At 45.6% G+C, this 21,782-nt stretch overlaps 1 protein-coding gene across 1 annotated transcript in view; it reads right to left on the reverse strand.

Moving 5' to 3' along the window:
* Window positions 1-21,782, reverse strand: part of LOC121577228 (growth hormone-releasing hormone receptor-like) — a 68,336-nt gene that overhangs the window by 31,666 nt on the left and 14,888 nt on the right. Inside the window, exons 2-6 of the mRNA XM_041890988.2 lie at window positions 12,559-12,667; window positions 10,263-10,370; window positions 9,944-10,044; window positions 7,499-7,596; window positions 3,483-3,615 (exon numbers count right to left, since the gene is read on the reverse strand). Coding sequence (XP_041746922.1) covers window positions 3,483-3,615; window positions 7,499-7,596; window positions 9,944-10,044; window positions 10,263-10,370; window positions 12,559-12,667 — 549 coding nt within the window. The remainder of the gene's footprint in view (window positions 1-3,482; window positions 3,616-7,498; window positions 7,597-9,943; window positions 10,045-10,262; window positions 10,371-12,558; window positions 12,668-21,782) is intronic.

Consider the following 21,782-nt stretch of genomic DNA (forward strand, 5'->3'; position numbering starts at 1 on the left):
GCAGTGGTTGATTTACGGTTGAGAGGGTGCAGTGGTTGATTTACGGTTGGCAGGGTGTAGTGGTTGTTTTATGGTTGACAGGGTGCAGTGGTTGATTTACGGTTGACAGGATGCAGTGGTTGATTTACGGTTGACAGGGTGCAGTGGTTGATTTACTGTTGACAGGGTGCAGTGGTTGATTTACGGTTGAGAGGGTGCAGTGGTTGATTTACTGTTGACAGGGTGCAGTGGTTGATTCACGGTTGACAGGGTGCAGTGGTTGATTTACGGTTGACAGGATGCAGTGGTTGATTTACGGTTGAGAGGGTGCAGTGGTTGATTTACGGTTGACAGGGTGCAGTGGTTGATTTACGGTTGACAGGGTGCAGTGGTTGATTTACGGTTGAGAGGGTGCAGTGGTTGATTTACGGTTGACAGGGTGCAGTGGTTGGTTGATTTACGGTTGAGAGGGTGCAGGTGTTGATTTACGGTTGACAGGGTGCAGTGGTTGATTTACGGTTGACAGGATGCAGTGGTTGATTTACGGTGGAGAGGGTGCAGTGGTTGATTTACGGTTGACAGGGTGCAGTGGTTGATTTACGGTTGACAGGGTGCAGTGGTTGATTTACGGTTGACAGGGTGCAGTGGTTGGTTGATTTACGGTTGAGAGGGTGCAGTGGTTGATTTACAGTTGAGAGGGTGCAGTGGTTGATTTACGGTTGATAGGGTGCAGTGGTTGATTTACGGTTAACAGGGTGTAGTGGTTGATTTACGGTTGATAGGGTGCAGTGGTTGATTTACGGTTGAGAGGGTGCAGTGGTTGTTTTACAGTTAACAGGGTGCAGTGGTTGATTTACGGTTGACAGGGTGCAGTGGTTGATTTACGGTTGACAGGGTGCAGTGGTTGATTTACAGTTGACAGGGTGCAGTGGTTGATTTACAGTTGACAGGGTGCAGTGGTTGATTTAGAGTTGACAGGGTAAAGTGGTTGATTTACGGTTGACAGGGTGCAGTGGTTGATTTACGGTTGACAGGGTGCAGTGGTTGATTTACGGTTGATAGGGTGCAGTGGTTGATTTACGGTTGAGAGGGTGCAGTGGTTGATTTACGGTTGACAGGGTGCAGTGGTTGATTTACGGTTGACAGGGTGCAGTGGTTGATTTACGGTTGACAGGATGCAGTGGTTGATTTACGGTTGACAGGGTGCAGTGCTTGATTTACGGTTGACAGGGTGCAGTGGTTGATTTACGGTTGAGAGGGTGCAGTGGTTAATTTACGGTTGACAGGGTGCAGTGGTTGATTTACGGTTGACAGGGTGCAGTGGTTGATTTACGGTTGAGAGGGTGCAGTGGTTGATTTACGGTTGACAGGGTGCAGTGGTTGGTTGATTTATGGTTGAGAGGGTGCAGTGGTTGATTTACGGTTGAGAGGGTTCAGTGGTTGATTTACAGTTGACAGGGTGAAGTGGTTGATTTACGGTTGATAGGATGCAGTGGTTGATTTACGGTTGAGAGGGTGCAGTGGTTGATTTACGGTTGAGAGGGTGCAGTGGTTGTTTTACGGTTAACAGGGTGCAGTGGTTGATTTACGGTTGACAGGGTGCAGTGGTTGATTTACGGTTGACAGGGTGCAGTGGTTGATTTACAGTTGACAGGGTGCAGTGGTTGATTTACAGTTGACAGGGTGCAGTGGTTGATTTAGAGTTGACAGGGTGCAGTGGTTGATTTACGGTTGACAGGGTGCAGTGGTTGATTTACGGTTGACAGGGTGCAGTGGTTGATTTACGGTTGATAGGGTGCAGTGGTTGATTTACGGTTGACAGGGTGCAGTGGTTGATTTACGGTTGACAGGATGCAGTGGTTGATTTACGGTTGACAGGGTGCAGTGCTTGATTTACGGTTGAGAGGGTGCAGTGGTTGATTTACGGTTGAGAGGGTGCAGTGGTTGATTTACGGTTGACAGGGTGCAGTGGTTGATTTATGGTTGACAGGGTGCAGTGGTTGATTTACGGTTGAGAGGGTGCAGTGGTTGATTTACGGTTGACAGGGTGCAGTGGTTGGTTGATTTACGGTTGAGAGGGTGCAGTGGTTGATTTACGGCTGAGAGGGTGCAGTGGTTGATTTACGGTTGACAGGGTGCAGTGGTTGAATTACGGTTGATAGGGTGCAGTGGTTGATTTACGGTTGGCAGGGTGTAGTGGTTGTTTTATGGTTGACAGGGTGCAGTGGTTGATTTACGGTTGACAGGATGCAGTGGTTGATGTACGGTTGACAGGGTGCAGTGGTTGATTTACTGTTGACAGGGTGCAGTGGTTGATTTACGGTTGAGAGGGTGCAGTGGTTGATTTACTGTTGACAGGGTGCAGTGGTTGATTTACGGTTGACAGGGTGCAGTGGTTGATTTATGGTTGACAGGATGCAGTGGTTGATTTACGGTTGAGAGGGTGCAGTGGTTGATTTACGGTTGACAGGGTGCAGTGGTTGATTTACGGTTGACAGGGTGCAGTGGTTGATTTACGGTTGAGAGGGTGCAGTGGTTGATTTACGGTTGACAGGGTGCAGTGGTTGGTTGATTTACGGTTGAGAGGGTGCAGTGGTTGATTTACGGTTGACAGGGTGCAGTGGTTGAATTACGATTGATAGGGTGCAGTGGTTGATTTACGGTTGGCAGGGTGTAGTGGTTGTTTTATGGTTGACAGGGTGCAGTGGTTGATTTACGGTTGACAGGATGCAGTGGTTGATGTACGGTTGACAGGGTGCAGTGGTTGATTTACTGTTGACAGGGTGCAGTGGTTGATTTACGGTTGAGAGGGTGCAGTGGTTGATTTACTGTTGACAGGGTGCAGTGGTTGATTTACGGTTGACAGGGTGCAGTGGTTGATTTACGGTTGACAGGATGCAGTGGTTGATTTACGGTTGAGAGGGTGCAGTGGTTGATTTACGGTTGACAGGGTGCAGTGGTTGATTTACAGTTGACAGGGTGCAGTGGTTGATTTACGGTTGAGAGGGTGCAGTGGTTGATTTACGGTTGACAGGGTGCAGTGGTTGGTTGATTTACGGTTGAGAGGGTGCAGTGGTTGATTTACGGTTGACAGGGTGCAGTGGTTGATTTACGGTTGACAGGATGCAGTGGTTGATTTACGGTGGAGAGGGTGCAGTGGTTGATTTACGGTTGAGAGGGTGCAGTGGTTGATTTACGGTTGACAGGGTGCAGTGGTTGATTTACGGTTGACAGGGTGCAGTGGTTGGTTGATTTACGGTTGAGAGGGTGCAGTGGTTGATTTACGGTTGAGAGGGTGCAGTGGTTGATTTACGGTTGATAGGGTGCAGTGGTTGATTTACGGTTAACAGGGTGTAGTGGTTGTTTTATGGTTGACAGGGTGCAGTGGTTGATTTACGGTTGAGAGGGTGCAGTGGTTGACTTACAGTTGAGAGGGTGCAGTGGTTGACTTACGGTTTATTTACGGTGGAGAGGGTGCAGTGGTCTCTGTGCAGTTGACTTACGGTGGAGAAGGTGCAGTGGTTGGTGTCGTCGCTGGCGAAGAGTATGGCGTCCTTGATAAACACAGCCACCGACTTTAGCATGAAGGTGACAAACAGCTGGATGTGAATGTAGTTCCTGGCACAGTGAAGCCTCCTGTGAAGAACCACAAAACACGGTCAGGACCTGGGACCGCAGAGCAAACACATAGCATGGTCAGGACCGAGAACCGCAGGGCAAACACATAGCATGGTCAGGACGAGAACCGCAGGGCAAACACATAGCATGGTCAGGACGAGAACTGCAGGGCAAACACATAGCATGGTCAGGACCGAGAACCGCAGGGCAAACACATAGCATGGTCAGGACCGAGAACCGCAGGGCAAACACATAGCATGGTCAGGACCGAGAACCGCAGGGCAAACACATAGCATGGTCAGGACCTAGAACCACACACACAAAACACTGTCAGGACAAAGGACTGCACACTTCTCAACCGACAATTGAAAGACATTAAAATGAGGCCAAGGAGAAAAATAGTACAACAATAGGGGAGCCTCAGATTTAGAAACAATAATGGGTTGAACATGAGAGAGAGAGAGAGAGAGAGAGAGAGAGAGAGAGAGACAGAGACAGAGACAGAGACAGAGACAGAGACAGAGACAGAGACAGAGACAGAGAGAGAGAGAGACAGAGACAGAGACAGAGACAGAGACAGAGACAGAGAGAGAGAGAGAGAGAGAGAGAGAGAGAGAGAGAGAGAGACAGAGAGAGACGGCGGTAGCAGGTGTGTGTTACTGAGATAATAAAGTTATACCACTCAGCTTTAGTAAGGCTTTAGTAAGGCATTATCTGCCTCTCTGTTTATTACATATCCAGCTCATACACACTTCTCATACTTGCATGCTCTTCAACCGAACGCTGCTTGCACCCGCCCACCCGACTAGAATCACTACTCTAGACGGGTCTGACCTAGAGTATGTGGACAACTACAAATATCTAGGTGTCTGGTTAGACTGTAAACTCTCCTTCCAGACTCACATTAAGAATCTCCAATCCAAAGTTAAATCTAGAATCGGTTTCCTATTTCGCAACAAAGCCTCCTTCACTCATGCTGCCAAACATGCCCTCGTAAAACTGACTATCCTACCGATCCTTGACTTCGGCGATGTCATTTACAAAATAGCCTCCAACACTCTACTCAGCAAATTGGATGTAGTCTATCACAGTGCCATCCGTTTTGTCTCCAAAGCCCCATATACAGTGGGGAAAAAAAGTATTTAGTCAGCCACCAATTGTGCAAGTTCTCCCACTTAAAAAGATGAGAGAGGCCTGTCATTTTCATCATAGGTACACGTCAACTATGACAGACAAAATTAGAAAAAAATTTCCAGAAAATCACATTATAGGATTTTTAATGAATTTATTGGCATATGATGGTGGAAAATAAGTATTTGGTCAATAACAAAAGTTTCTCAATACTTTGTTATATACCCTTTGTTGGCAATGACACAGGTCAAACGTTTTCTGTAAGTCTTCACAAGGTTTTCACACACTGTTGCTGGTATTTTGGCCCATTCCTCCATGCAGATCTCCTCTAGAGCAGTGATGTTTTGGGGCTGTCGCTGGGCAACACAGACTTTCAACTCCCTCCAAAGATTTTCTATGGGGGTTGAGATCTGGAGACTGGCTAGGCCACTCCAGGACCTTGAAATGCTTCTTACGAAGCCACTCCTTCGTTGCCCGGGCGGTGTGTTTGGGATCATTGTCATGCTGAAAGACCCAGCCACGTTTCATCTTCAATGCCCTTGCTGATGGAAGGAGGGTTTCACTCAAAATCTCACGATACATGGCCCCATTCATTCTTTCCTTTACACGGATCAGTCGTCCTGGTCCCTTTGCAGAAAAACAGACCCAAAGCATGATGTTTCCAACCCCATGCTTCACAGTAGGTATGGTGTTCTTTGGATGCAACTCAGCATTCTTTGTCCTCCAAACATGACGAGTTGAGTTTTTACCAAAAAGTTATATTTTGGTTTCATCTGACCATATGACATTCTCCCAATCCTCTTCTGGATCATCCAAATGCACTTCAGACGGGCCTGGACATGTACTGGCTTAAGCAGGGGGACACGTCTCGCACTACAGGATTTGAGTCCCTGGCGGCGTAGTGTGTTACTGATGGTTGGCTTTGTTACTTTGGTCCCAGCTCTCAGCAGGTCATTCACTAGGTCCCCCCGTGTGGTTCTGGGATTTTGCTCACCGTTCTTGTGATCATTTTGACCCCACGGGGTGAGATCTTGCATGGAGCCCCAGATCGAGGGAGATTATCAGTGGTCTTGTATGTCTTCCATTTCCTAATAATTGCTCCCACAGTTGATTTCTTCAAACCAAGCTGCTTACCTGTTGCAGATTCAGTCTTCCCAGCCTGGTGCAGGTCTACAATTTTGTTTTTGGTGTCCTTTGAAAGCTCTTTGGTCTTGGCCATTGTGAAGTTTGGAGTGTGACTGTTTGAGGTTGTGGACAGGTGTCTTTTATACTGATAACAAGTTCAAACAGGTGCCATTAATACAGGTAACGAGTGGAGGACAGAGGAGCCTCTTAAAGAAGAAGTTACAGGTCTGTGAGAGCCAGAAATCTTGCTTGTTTGTAGGTGACCAAATACTTATTTTCCACCATAATTTGCAAATAAATTCATTAAAAATCCTACAATGGGATTTTCTGGATTTTTTTTTCTCAATTTGTCTGTCATAGTTGACGTGTACCTATGATGAAAATTACAGGCCTCTCTCATCTTTTTAAGTGGGAGAACTTGCACAATTGGTGGCTGACTAAATACTTTTTTGCCCCACTGTACTACCCACCACTGTGACCTGTACGCTCTTGTTGGCTGGTCCTCACTACATATTCGTCGCCAAACCCACTGGCTCCAGGCCATCTATAAATCACTGCTAGGCAAATCCCCGCCTTATCTTAGCTCATTGGTCACCATAGCAACACCCACCCGTAGACTGCGCTCCAGCGGGTATATCTCACTGGTCATCCCCAAAGCCAACACCTCCTTTGGCCGCAATTCCTTCCAGTTCTCTGCTGCCAATGACTGGAACGAATTGCAAAAATCTCTGAAGCTGGAGACACTTATCTCCCTCACTAACTTTAAGCATCAGTTGTCAGAGCACCTTACCGATCACTGCACCTGTACACAGCCCATCTGAAATTAGCCCGCCCAACTACCTCATCCCTATATTGTTATTTATTTTGCTCATTTGTACACCAGTATCTCTATTTGCACATCATCTCTTGCACATCATTCCAGTGTTAATACTAAATTGTAATTATTTTGCACTATAGCCTATTTTATTGCCTTACCTCCATAACTTGCTAAATTTGCACACTGTATATTATATGTATTTCTGTTGTATTTTTGACTTTGTTTTGTTTTACCCCATATGTAACTCTGTGTTGTTGTTTTTATCGCACTGCTTTGCTTTATCTTGGCCAGGTCGCAGTTGTAAATGAGAACTTGTTCTCAACTGGTTTACCTGGTTAAATAAAGGTGAAAAAAAAAAATGAAAAAAAAAAAATACAATCCAAATGTCATGGGCACTATATCGTCATCCCCAATGTGTGAGCCCAGTCAGATAAGATACCATTCTCTCTTTTACTGTCATTCCTTAAAGAGACCACCATTAATTTGAGTGAATTTGGCGAGAGAGAGAGAGTAAACGGCCATCTATGGATTTGTCCTTTAAGAGTGTGTTTCATTAGATTAGCCTGCTAAAAATGGCTGGAGGGAGAGAGGAGGGGAGGAGAGAAGAGGAGGTAGGAGAGGAGGGAGGAAAGCATGCTAGACATTGGGAGAATCTCAATTGCATATTCCTCGCCTCTTCTTTCCTCACCTCCTTCTCAAAACCCATTGGATTAGAAGGGCAGAGGTCAACTTTGGTATTACAGTAGAGTATGCCTACTCTAGCCATTATTTTTCTTCACCCAACAACAACCTCAAAACAATCTCCTGTTCTGACCTTTGACCTCCTACCTGAAGAGCAGTAGGATCACCACGGCGATGGAGAGGAAGACCAGGGAGGTGCCGTAGCCGATGGTGTAGATCAGCTTGACAGTGGCAAAGTAGGACTCCTGCATAGGTTTCACATAGAGATAGAAATCAGAACCCCATATTCAGTCTCAGAGTAGTGGTGCTGATCTGGGATCAGGTCCCCCTGTTCAAATAATCGTATTTATTATGGTCTAAAATAGAGAACTGATCCTATATCAGCACTCACACTCGACACCAGGACCTGTACTAATGAAGCCTGTCAGAGTATGAGTGCTGATCTAGGATCAGTTCTCTATTTTAGACCATAATAAATACGATTATTTGAACAGGGGGACCTGATCCCAGATCAGCACTCCTCCTCTGAGACTCTGGGGTCATTCCATGTCATCTCTGCAAGCCACGACACCCACCATCTCAGATTGTTCTGAAATCGTTTCTGTAGTTAGAGACAGATAAGATTAGCATTCCTGAAACATTATTTTGTTGAAATGTAATTTGATCGCTGAGAAATTAAGCTAATTGATTGCACCCAAATTGGCCATTCGATTTGGACTATAATTATTTCTAACAATGTTCAAATGACAATAAAATGATCAATAGCCACCCACGGGCTCCCCACACCCCACACCACTCCCACCCCAACAACCAGTATACAGTATCAGTTCTCTATGTCTGACAACCTTTAAGTCTTTACTGAAGAATCATCTCTTCAGTAGGTCCTATGATTGAGTGTAGTCTGGCCCAGGGGTGCGAAGGTGAACGGCAAGGCACTGGAGTGACGAACCACCCTTGCTGTCTCTGCCTGGCTGGCTTCCCTCTCTCCACTGGGATTCTCTGCCTCTGACCCTATTACGGGGGCTGAGTCACTGGCTTGCAAGTGCTCTCCCATGCCATCCCTATGAGGGGCGCATCAGGTCTTGACAGGCTTTTTTCGCTAAACTCGACTTGAGTGGGTTGAGTCACTAATGTTACCTTCCTGTCCGGTCATCTCGGGCTCGTGTGGTGGGGGAGATCTTTGTGGGCTATGCCTTGTCTCAGAGTATTAAGTTGGTGGTCTGTTGATATCACTCTGGTGGTGTATTTCTCCTGTCTTATCTGGTGTCCTGTGTGATCTTAAGTATGCTCCCTTTAATTCTCTCATCTCTCTCTGTCGCTCTCTCTCTCTCTTCGCTCAGAGAGGAACTGAGCCCTAGGACCATGCCTCAGGACAACCTGGCCTGATGACTCCTGGCTGTCCCCTTCCCCAGTCCACCTTGTCGTGATCCAGTTTCTGCTGTTCTGCCTGCGGCTATGGAACCCTGACCTGTTCACCGGGGGGCCAGTATGAAAAATGTATGCACTCACTAACTGTAAGTCGCTCTGGATAAGAGCGTCTGCTAAATGACTAAAATGTAAAAGGGTGGCAGGTAGCTTAGTGGGTAAGAGCGTTGTGCCAGTAACCGAAAGGTCGCTGGTTCTAATCCCTGAGCCGACTAGGTGAGAAATCTGTCGATGTGCACTTAACCCTAATTGCTCATGTAAGTCGCTCTGGATAAGAGCGTCTGCTAAATGACTAAAATGTAAATCACTTGCAATCTTAACCATTAGTGTAAAAGTACCACGTTTTACCCACTAAATGCCGCTGTTCCTGCCACCCCACCCTTTTATCTATTTTGCTGGTCTCTTGTGTTTATTACATTTTACATTTACATTTTAGTCATTTAGCAGACGCTCTTATCCAGAGCGACTTACAGTTAGTGAGTGCATACATTTTAATACTGGCCCCCCGTGGGAATCGAAACCCACAACCCTGGCGTTGCAAACGCCATGCTCTACCAACTGAGCTACATCCCTGCCGGCCATTCCCTCCCCTACCCTGGACGACGCTGGGCCAATTGTGCGCCGCCCCATGGGTCTCCCGGTCACGGCCGGCTACGACAGAGCCTGGATTTATTAAATGGATCACCACATTGTCTTTGCAACTTTGGGTAGAAAACCAATTGCTTTTGCTCATGATGATAATATCGGTCCCATGATTTCAATGGGATTTCCAACTCTAGGTTTTTTCACAACTGCCACCAGTTTTTTTACTATGAAACCCTGAACACCAATGGTATTCACTAAGTTGATGGTTTATATTTAGGATAATGTTTACAGCTTTGCCATTGTATTTAAACATTTTAAATCATCTTATTTGATTGTATATATATATATATATATATATGTTTTACATGTGATATGGCCACACAGAGGGCCAGAGATAATTACAGACACTTGTGATAATCTGAAGTACCCAAAAAGGCCACTAGATATCATTGATAAACATTTCATATATTCCTTGAAAGTTACCAAAATTCTGGTAGTTTACTGATAATCTTCTAAAGTTTCCAGTAATATACCATCCCTTTGAAACCCTACCCTGATCCTTCTCTCTAAACTCTCTTTCACCTCTGGAATGTGAATGTCGTCGCCCACACTACAGGCTATGTGGTACGGGGGGAAGGGTCGCGACCATCCGATGCTGGTGCAGTTTCGGCTGACTGATCCTGCTGAGGTAGAGGTCAAGGTTAGGGGTCACCGTGGATGAGAAACAGGGATTGAAAGCCAGTGGAAAATGGACAAAGAGATAATTACTGTATAAGCGAAAACCATAACATACTACCTGTATATCATTGTACGTATATTGTATTTATACTTTATACAGTACTGTCATAGACACATCAGTACACACACAACCCCCCCTCAGTGTGACAAATGTCACCTGCACCTGTGTTATTCCCAAAAAGAGAGAAGACAGCAGGACAGGCTGTGTGGACCATCTCCCCAACCGCAGCATATGGCCAGCACACCACAGAGTCCCAGAACGGTAAACAACCTTCGAGAGAGAGAGAGAGAGAGAGAGAGAGAGAGAGAGAGAGAGAGAGAGAGAGAGAGAGAGAGAGAGAGAGAGAGAGAGAGAGAGAGAGAGAGAGGATGAGAGAGAGGATGAGAGAGAGAGAGAGAGAGAGAGAGAGAGAGAGAGAGAGAGAGAGAGAGAGAGAGAGAGAGAGAGAGAGAGAGAGAGAGAGAGAGAGAGGAGAGAGAGAGAGAGAGAGAGAGAGAGAGAGAGAGAGAGAGAGAGAGAGAGAGAGAGAGCGAGGATGAGAGAGAGCGAGAGAGAGAGAGAGAGAGAGAGAGAGAGAGAGAGAGAGAGAGAGAGAGGGATGTACAGTCTACTGTATTTTCATTCTTAAAGCCTACTTAATTGCAACCCAAATATAATACCTCACTCACAGCCAAGAATTTAATCCTGCTATAAATTACACACATACAGTGCATTCTGAAAGTATTCAGACCCCTTGACTTTTTCCACATTGTGTGGAAATTGATTAAAAATAAAACCATCTCAATCTACACACAATATTATCACATTTACATAAGTATTCAGACCCTTTGTTGAAGCACCTTTGGCAGCGACTACAGCCTTCTTGGGTATGACGCTACAAGCTTGGCACACCTGTATTTGGGGAGTTTCTCCCATTGCAGATCCTCTCAAGCTCTGTCAGGTTGGATGGAGAGTGTTGCTGCGCAGCTATTTTCAGGTCTCTCCAGAGATGTTTGGTTGGGTTCAAGTCCGGGCTCTGGCTGGGCCACTCAAGGACATTCAGAGACTTGTCCCAAAGCCACTCCTGCGTTGTATTGGCTGTGTGCTTAGGATCGTTGTACTTTTGGAAGGTGAACCTTTGCCCCAGTCTGAGGTCCTGAGCGCTCTGGAGTAGGTTTTCATCAAGGATCTCTCTGTACTTTGCTCTGTTCATCTTTCCCTCGATCCTGACTAGTCTCCCAGTCCCTGCCGCTGAAAATCATCCCCACAGCATGATGCTGCCACCACCATGCTTCACCGTAGGGATGGCCCCAGGCTTCCTCCAGACATGACGCTTGGCATTCAGGCCAAAGAGTTCAATCTTGGTTTCATCAGACCAGAGAATCTTGTTTCTCATGGTCTGTGAGTCCTTTAGGTGCCTTTTGGTAAACTCCAAGCAGGCTGTCATGTGCCTTTTACTGAGGAGTGGCTTCCGTCTGGCCACTCTACCATCAAGGCCTGATTGGGTGGAATGCTGCAGAGATGGTTGTCCTTCTGGAAGGTTCTCCCATCTCCACAGAGGAACTCTGGAGCTCTGTCAGAGTGACCATCGGGTTCTTGGTCACCTCCCTGACCAATGCCTTTCTCCCCTGATTGCTCAGTTTGGCCGGGTGGCCAGCTCTTGGTGGTTCCAAACTTCTTCCATTTAAGAATGATGGAGGCCACTGTGTTCTTGTGGACCTTCAATGCTGCAGAAATGTTTTGGTACCCTTCCCCAGATCTGTGCCTCGACACAATCCTGTCTTGGAGCTCTACGGACAATTCCTTCGACCTCATGGCTTGGTTTTTGCTCTGACATGCAATGTCAACTGTGGGACCTTATATAGACAGGTGTGTGCCTTTCCAAATCATGTCCAATTCATTGAATTTACCACAGGTGGACTCCAATCAAGTTGTAGAAACATCTCAAGGATGATCAATGGAAACAGCATGCACCTGAGCTCAATTTTGAGTCTCATAGCAAAGGGTCTGAATACTTATGTAAATAAGGTATTTCTGTTTTTTATTTTTAATACATTTGCAAAAATGTCTAAACCAGTTTTCGCTTTGTCATTGTGGGGTATTGTGTGTAGATTGAAGGGAATTATTATTATTATTTGAATCCATTTTAGAATAAGGCTGTAATGTAACAAAATGTGGAAAAGGGGAAGGGGTCTGAATACTTTCTGAATGCACAGTATATAGGCCTTAAAGGGATAGCTCACCTCAACTATGCTACTCTCTTTTGATATATTATAATCACTTACTACTTCTACACTAGAATCGTTTTTGAATCTGCTCTTTCACAAACTATTCTCTGCAAACCATTTATTCAATGCCAGACTCTCACATTTAGATGTGAACACACTGTATATCATATTATGACTGACTATACTTGAGATAGAGAGTGGAGAGTGAGAACATGTAATGGCTCATTCTAAGAGGATAGTGGCACGGATACCTAGTGTACTGTGGTTGTTGTCGTGCTCTGTGATATATTGAAGACAACGCCGCTCCTCTCTCTCCAGCTGTAAAATATACTCGCAGTCTGGGTGCAGACTCGACAGAATCTGGCGAGAGAGATGGGGGGGGGGGGAGATAGACAAAGAGAGACAGATACAGAGAAAGTGAGGCAAATATTGAACCAAAAGTTGAAACTATCAAAACAAAACCAATCATTCTTCTATTAAGTGTATGCAAGAACACTCACGTCTCCCTCCAGCAACCCACCTGCATGGCTATTGAAGAAAGGAATTAATATTATCTACTGGCTGAGATGTCTGCACATTTTATGATTAATATTGCACACAAATTAAATGGCATATTTGAAATATGAAGGTGGCTATTCACACGTAAAAAAAAGAACAGAAAACGACTTGACATTGACAGAGTCTGTATCTGTCACGCCCTGGCTCTGGGGACTCTTAAATGTTGAGCCAGGGTGTGGATTTTTCTATGTTTAGTTTTTTGTTCTAGATCGTTTTATGGTGTGCCGGCTCAACGCTCGTGGCCTCCAGTACGCCTCCTCGGTCCCGTATATCCTGCGCCAGTGCCACGTGCTGTAGCGCCAGTACGAGTGCACAGCCCTGTACGTCCTGTGCTGATGCCTCACACATATTGTGTGGAAATAGGCATTCAGCCAGGACGGGTTGTGTCAGCTCTCCGCTCCAGACCTCCAGTCCGCCTCCACAGTCCGTCCCGGCCCGTTCCGGCTCCCCGCACCAAGCCAGTGGTGCGTGTTCCCAGTCCAGCCCAGGCCTGTTCCTTCTCCCCGCACCAAGGCAGTGGTGCGTGTTCCCAGTCCAGCCCGGCCTTTTCCTGCTCCCCGCACCAAGCCAGTGGTGCGTGTTCCCAGTCCAGCCCGGCCTGTTCCTGTCCCTCGCACCAAGCCAGTGGTGCGCGTCGCCAGCCCGGTCCGGCCTATTCCTGTCCCTCGCACCAAGCCAGTGGTGCGCGTCGCCAGCCCGGTCCGGCCTGTTCCTGCTCCCCGCACCAAGCCAGTGGTGCGCGTCGCCAGCCCGGTCCGGCCTGTTCCTGCTCCCCGCACCAAGCCTGTGGTGCCTGTGGTGCGCGTCGTCAGCCCGGTCCGGCCCGTTCCTGCTCCCCGCACCAAGCCAGTGGTGCGCGTCGTCAGCCCGGTCCGGCTTGTTCCTGCTCCCCGCGCCAAGCCAGTGGTGCGTGTGTCCAGTCCGGCACGGCCCGTGCCTGTTCCACCGGTGCCTGGTCCGGCACCGGTCAGCTGCTCCACTCCGGAGTCAGAGCAATCCGCTCCACCGGGGTCCGGTCCAACTCCAGTCAGCGGATCCACTCCGGAGCCAGAGCAATCCGCTCCACCGGTGTCCAGTCCAGCTCCGGCCAGCGGCTCGGTAAGGTTTGGTCCACCGTCGTCGGGTCCAGCTCCAGTCAGCGGGACCAGACCAGGGGCGCAACGGGGAGGTGGAGAAAAGGTGGTGGTCACGCCCGGAGCCGGATCCGCGGAATGCCCACCCGGCCCCTACCCTCTTGTGTTTGTGTGGCGCGGTCGCAGTCCGCGCCTTTGGGGGGGGTACTGTCATGCCCTGGCTCTGGGGACTCTTAAATGTTGAGCCAGGGTGTGGATTTTTCTATGTTTAGTTTTTTGTTCTAGATCGTTTAGATCTATGTTGGCCAGGGTGGTTCCCAATCAGAGGCAGCTGTAGCTCGTTGTCTCTGATTGGGGACCATACTTAGGCAGCCTGTTGGCACCAGTTAGTTTGTGGGATCTTGATCCGTAAAGGTTTGGTGTGTGTAACCTCAGGACTTCACGTATCGTTTCGTTTTGTTGTTTTGTTCGTGTGTTGTGTATCAATAAAGATGTACGCTTATCACGCTGCGCCTTGGTTCCACAAGTCATCAGTCAACGTGCGTGACAGTATCCCCAATGTCAGAGAGAGGTAAATTATCCAACAGGATCAACAGGACCCTGAACAGCTTCTATCCCCAAGATATAAGACTGCTAAATAGTTAGTGCAAAAAGGGTCAATGCTATTGGTTAACTATTTAACTAACTCTTTTGACTCATCACATACACTGCTGCTACTGTTTATTATCTATCCCGTTGCCTAGTCACTTTATCCCTACCTACAGTTGAAGTCGGAAGTTTACATACACTTAGGTTGGAGTCATTAAAACTCATTTTTCAACCACTCCACACATTTCTTGTTAACAAACTATAGTTTTGGCAAGTCGGTTAGGACATCTACTTTGTGCATGACACAAGTAATTTTTCCAACAATTGTTTACAGACAGATTATTTCACTTATAATTCACTGTATCACAATTCCAGTGGGTCAGAAGTTTACATACACTAAATTGACTGTGCCTTTAAACAGCTTGGAAAATTCCAGAAAATGATGTTATGGCTTTAGAAGCTTCTGATAAGCTAATTGACATCATTTGAGTCAATTGGAGGTGTACCTGTGGATGTATTTCAAGGCCTACCTTCAAACTCAGTGCCTCTTTGCTTGACATCATGGGAAAATCAAAAGAAATCAGCCAAGACCTCAGAAAAATAATTGTAGACCTCCATAAGTCTGGTTTATCCTTGGGAGCAATTTCCAAACGCCTGAAGGTACCACGTTCATCTGTACAAACAATAGTACACAAGTATAAACACCATGGGACCACGCAGCTGTCATATGGCTCAGGAAGGAGACGCATTCTGTCTCCTAGAGATGAACGTACTTTGGTGCGAAAAGTGCAAATCAATCCCAGAACAACAGCAAAGGACATTGTGAAGATGCTGGAGGAAACAGGTACAAAAGTATCTATATCCACAGTAAAACGAGTCCTATATTGACATAACCTGAAAGGCCGCTCAGCAAGGAAGAAGCTTATCTTTCTATTTTTCTACTATTTCTCTTTTTTTCTCTCTGCATTGTTGGGAACGGCCCGTAAGTAAGCATTTCACTGTTAGTCTACGAAGCATGTGACAAATAAAAGATTTGAACAGTGACTCATTTCGGCCATACAGTGCCTTCAGAAAGTATTCATACACCTTCCGACTTTGTTAGTGTGCAAAGCTGTCATCAAGGCAAAGGGTGGCTATTTGAAGAATCTCAAATATAAAATATATTTTGATTTGTTTAACACTTTTTTTGGTTACTACATGATTCCATATGTGTTATTTCATAGTTTTGATGTCTTCACTATTATTATACAATGTAAAATATAGTAAAAATAAAGAAAAACCCTTGAGTAGGGGTGTCCAAACCATTGACTGGTAGTGAACATATTTCTTCCATTTTCGTGTGTGAGAGAGAGTATGTTTGTGGATTTGTTAGTCTTAGGATATTTTGAGTGGTTGTGTGGATGGACATAGAGTGCATTCGGAAAGTATTCAGACCCCTTCACTTTATCCAAATGTTGTTACATTACAGACATATTCTAAAATTAATTGCATTAGTTTTGTTCCTCATCAATCTACACACAATACCCCATAAAGGCAAAGGAAAAACAGGTTTTTAGACATTTTTGCACATTTATGAATAGCAAAAAATGGAAATATCACATTTAGGGTTTTTAATGAACTAGTATGGCTATCTTCAATAGATAGGACATATTGATGCAACAGTAGATAAGATGGGGAGAGGTCTGTCTGTAATAAAGCGCTGCTGTGCTTTCTTGACATCGCTATCATCAAAACAAGTCCTACAGGCCCTAGTTTTATCACACATGGACTACTGCCCAGTCATATGGTCAAGTGCCACAAAGCGGGACATAGGCATCTTAAAGTTGGCCCAGAAGAGAACAGCACCACTGACCCTTAAATGTACATGGAGCTCTAACATAAAAAACATGCATGTCTCAAAGTAGAGGAGAGATTGACTGCATCACTACTCGTCTTTGTGAGAGGTATTGACATGTTGAAAGCACAGAGCTGTCTGTTCAAACGACTTGCACACAGCTCAGACACCCATGCATACCCCACAAGACATGCCACCAGTGGTCTCTTCACAGTCCCCAAGTTTACTTAAGCGTATGGTTTGTTAAAATAGAACCCAAGGGCTTAAATCAAGCAAGTCAATCAGAAACTGAGGATTGGGGTTCATAAAGTGTTTACGACTCTAATGGTAACCCATTAATAGTACACTACTTTTGTGTTTCACGTGTGTTTGACAACAGCTGATCATTAGAATTGGGGGCGCTCTCAAAAAAAAAATTAACGAATGGTGGGGAACAAGCGTGATTGCGCATTAGATGACACCTTCTCAGTACTGCATACGTTTTTACTAATCAGTACGTTTATGTCGTAAGTAGTAGGCAATAGAAATGTCAGACACGGACAGTTTCGTGACTTTTACCGACACACACTCTGAATTCCATATCGCCCCCTAGCCCCTTGTCTAGATCTGAGAGGATTGGCTACATATAAGCGTTACGGTGATCACTTCTGATTGGCTGCAATAGGTCTATTGGTTCTGATTGGATGCCATAGGCCTATTGCTTCCATCTATCCAATCCTCTCAGATCTACAGTAGTGCCTAGGGTGTAGGGTCTAGGGGTTAGGATTAGGGTGTAGGGCTTAGGTTGTAGGGGATAGGGGTTAGGGTGTAGGATCTAGGGGTCAATATGGAACTGAGCATAAGTAGAGTCACTCTATATTTGTCTGGATCAATGTTACGTTAGTAGGGTTAATGACTAGGTAATTACAAGTCTCTGGGTAGAAGAGTAGAGAAGAAGGGATATCAAAAGAGGAGAGCAACGTGTGTTCTTTATGATGTAACTAGTGGCATAGTCATTTCAACTAAAATAAGCTCAGGGTTTATGTTTACATTTGTAAGATATGCAGGTCATGTTGTCGGCCATGTTGGAATATGCTAAGAGAGCTAATGCTAACCAGATCACTACTGTAGTTGACCTTTGAACTTGTTTGTGTAGAGCATTTACACTGGTTGCTCTTATTGGCTTCATTACAACAATATCATCAACAATAACAACGTGTGTGTCAGTAACGCGTTTGTCAAATTTACATTTACATTTTACATTTTAGTCATTTAGCAGACGCTCTTATCCAGAGCGACTTACAGATTCTCCACATGGGAAAATTATCCACCAGATGTTCTTGTCTCTTGGTTCGGCAGCTGAGGCATAAAATGGATCGTTGTCGCTCTGAAAAACCAGGTCACGTTGATTCCGATAAAGGACTTTATTTCTTTGGATAAGCCGAGGCACAACGACGACTTAATCTCCCTGGAATAGAAAAGTGTAGATAACTCACAGGTTGCATCCCAAATGGTCGGGGTCTCTCTCTCTCTCATACACACACCCATGTGTCAGTCTTGTCACTGAAAAATGTTACATTTTGTTTTCCTGTTTCCTGTCAATTCGAACTCCTCAAATGAAGGCTACAATGGAAACTTTCAGTCCCACTTTAGGCATTACAACTTATAAAGGCTTTATGTAGCATACATAAAGTCTTCATAAGCACTATAAAGATGCTTCACAAATCCTTTATTTTACATTTACATTTTAGTCATTTAGCAGACGCTCTTATCCAGAGCGACTTACAGTTAGTGAGTGCATACATTATTTATGTATTTATTTTTCATACTGGCCCCCCGTGGGAATCAAACCCACAACCCTGTCGTTGCAAACGCCATGCTCTACCAACTGAGCTACATCCCTGCCGGCCATTCCCTCCCCTACCCTGGACGACGCTGCGCCACCCCATGGGTCTCCCGGTCGCGGCCGGCTACGACAGAGCTTTGTCATTATTGGGTATTGTGTGTAGATTGATGAAGGAAAAAAACAATTTAATCAATTTTAGAATAAGGCTGTAACGTAACAAAATATGAAAAAGTCAAGGCGTCTGAATACTTTCTGACGGCACTGTACGCCCTTAATAGAATATGACATCAAATCAAATTGTGTTTGTCACATGCTTCGTAAACAACAGCTGTAGATTAACAGTGAAATGCTTACTTACGGGTGCTTTTCCAACAATGCAGAGTTAAAGATAAGATACAAATATAAAAGAAAATTAGAAATAGTGGCACGAGGAATAAATACACAGTGAAAACAATAACGAGTAAAAATAACATGGCAATATACAGGGAGTACCAGGTAATAACATGGCTATAAACAGGGAGTACATTTACATTTACATAATTTAGCAGATGCTCTTATCCAGAGCGACTTACAAATTGGTGCATTCAACTTATGATAGCAAGTGGGACAACCACTTTTTTTCTTCTTTTTTTATTTTTTATGGGAGGGTGGGGTGGGGGGGTAGAAGGATTGCTTTATACTATTCCAGGTATTCCTTAAAGAGGTAGGGTTTCAAGTGTCTCCGGAAGGTGGTCAGTGACTCCGCTGTCCTGGCGTCGAGGGGGAGCTTGTTCCACCATTGGGGTGCCAGAGCAGCAAATAGCTTTGACTGGGCTGAGCAGGAACTGTGCTTCTGTAGAGGTAGGGGAGCTAGCAGGCCAGAGGTGGATGAACGTAGTGCCCTCGTTTGGGTGTAGGGTCTGATCAGAGCCTGAAGGTAAGGAGGTGCCGTTCCCCTCACAGCTCCGTAGGCAAGCACCATGGTCTTGTAGTCGATGCGAGCCTCAACTGGAAGCCAGTGGAGTGTGCTGAGGAGCGGGGTGACATGAGAGAACTTGGCTACATATAAGCGTTACGGTGATCAGAAAGTATTCAGACCCCTTGACTTTTTCATATTTTGTTACGTTACAGCCTTATTCTAAAATTGATTAAATTGTTTTTTTCCTTCATCAATCTACACACAATACCCAATAATGACAAAGCTCTGTCGTAGCCGGCCGCGACCGGGAGACCCATGGGGCGGCGCACAATTGGCCCAGCGTCATCCAGGGTAGGGGAGTGAATGGCTGGCAGGGATGTAGCTCAGTTGGTAGAGCATGGCGTTTGCAACGCCAGGGTTGTGGGTTTGTATCCCACGGGGGGCCAGTATAAAAAAAAAGAAGTATGCACTCACTAACTGTAAGTCGCTCTGGATAAGAGTGTCTGCTAAATGACTAAAATGTAAAATGTAAAGCAAAATCAGGTTTTAAGATTTTCTTTGCTAATTTATCAAAATAAAAAAACTGAAATATGACATTTACATAAGTATTCAGACCCTTTACTCAGTACTTTGTTGAAGCACCTTAGGCAGCGACTACAGCCTCGAGTCTTCATGGGTATGACGCTACAAGCGTGGCACACCTGTATTTGGGGAGTTTCTCCCATTCTTTTCTGCAGATCCTCTTAAGCTCTGTCAGGTTGGATGGGGAGCGTTGCTGCGCAGCTATTTTCAGGTCTCTCCAGAGATGTTCGATCGGGTTCAATCCAGGCTCTGGCTGGGCCACTCAAGGACATCCAGAGACTTGTCCCGAAGTCACTCCTGCGTTGTCTTGGCTGTGTGCTTAGGGTCGTTGTCCTGTTGGAAGGTGAAACTGCGCCCCAGTCTGAGGTCCTGAGCGCTCTGGAGCAGGTTTTCATCAAGGATCTCTCTGTACTTTGCTCCGTTCATCTTTCCCTCGATCCTGACTAGTCTCCCAGTCCCTGCCGCTGACAAACATCCCCACAGCAGGATGCTGCCACCACCATGCTTCACTGTAGGGATGGTGCCAGGTTTCCTCCAGACGTGACGCTTGGCATTTAGGCCAAAGAGTTCAATCTTGGTTTCATCAGACCAGAGAATCATGGTCTGAGAGTCTTTAGGTGCCTTTTGGCAAACTCCAAGCGGGCTGTGATGTGACTTTTTCTGAGGAGTGGCTTCCGTCTGGCCACTCTACTATAAAGGCCTGCTTGGTGGAGTGCTGCAGAGATGGTTGTCCTTCTGGAAGGTTCTTTCATCTCCACAGAGGAACTCTGGAGCTCTGTCAGTGTGACCTCCCTGACCAAGGCCCTTCTCCCCCGGTTACTCAGTTTGGCCGGGCAGCCAGCTCTAGGAAGAGTCTTTTTTTTTTTGGGGGGGTAGATCAGCTTTAATATTGCAGATAGATTGTAACTTCCATCAATGAAATTGTCAGCATCACTTCCAATCCCCCATATGTTTTTTTTTTCTCGCAAATATATATGTGTATATATATATATATATACATACAGTGGGGAAAAAAAGTATTTAGTCAGCCACCAATTGTGCAAGTTCTCCCACTTAAAAAGATGAGAGAGGCCTGTAATTTTCATCATAGGTACACGTCAACTATGACGGACAAATTCAGAATATAAAATCCAGAAAATCACATTGTAGGATTTTTAATGAATTTATTTGCAAATTATGGTGGAAAATAAGTATTTGGTCACCTACAAACAAGCAAGATTTCTGGCTCTCACAGACCTGTAACTTCTTCTTTAAGAGGCTCCTCTGTCCTCCACTCGTTACCTGTATTAATGGCACCTGTTTGAACTTGTTATCAGTATAAAAGACACCTGTCCACAACCTCAAACAGTCACACTCCAAACTCCACTATGGCCAAGACCAAAGAGCTGTCAAAGGACACCAGAAACAAAATTGTAGACCTGCACCAGGCTGGGAAGACTGAATCTGCAATAGGTAAGCAGCTTGGTTTGAAGAAATCAACTGTGGGAGCAATTATTAGGAAATGGAAGACATACAAGACCACTGATAATCTCCCTCGATCTGGGGCTCCACGCAAGATCTCACCCCGTGGGGTCAAAATGATCACAAGAACGGTGAGCAAAAATCCCAGAACCACACGGGGGGACCTAGTGAATGACCTGCAGAGAGCTGGGACCAAAGTAACAAAGCCTACCATCAGTAACACACTACGCCGCCAGGGACTCAAATCCTGCAGTGCTAGACGTGTCCCCTTGCTTAAGCCAGTACATGTCCAGGCCTGTCTGAAGTTTGCTAGAGTGCATTTGGATGATCCAGAAGAGGATTGGGAGAATGTCATATGGTCAGATGAAACCAAAATATAACTTTTTGGTAAAAACTCAACTCATCGTGTTTGTAGGTCAAAGAATGCTGAGTTGCATCCAAAGAACACCATACCTACTGTGAAGCATGGGGGTGGAAACATCATGCTTTGGGGCTGTTTTTCTGCAAAGGGACCAGGACGACTGATCCGTGTAAAGGAAAGAATGAATGGGGCCATGTATCGTGAGATTTTGAGTGAAAACCTCCTTCCATCAGCAAGGGCATTGAAGATGAAACGTGGCAGGTTCTTTCAGCATGACAATGATCCCAAACACACC

This window comes from Coregonus clupeaformis, chromosome 11 (genome assembly GCF_020615455.1).
Source record: "Coregonus clupeaformis isolate EN_2021a chromosome 11, ASM2061545v1, whole genome shotgun sequence".
NCBI lineage: Eukaryota > Metazoa > Chordata > Actinopteri > Salmoniformes > Salmonidae > Coregonus > Coregonus clupeaformis.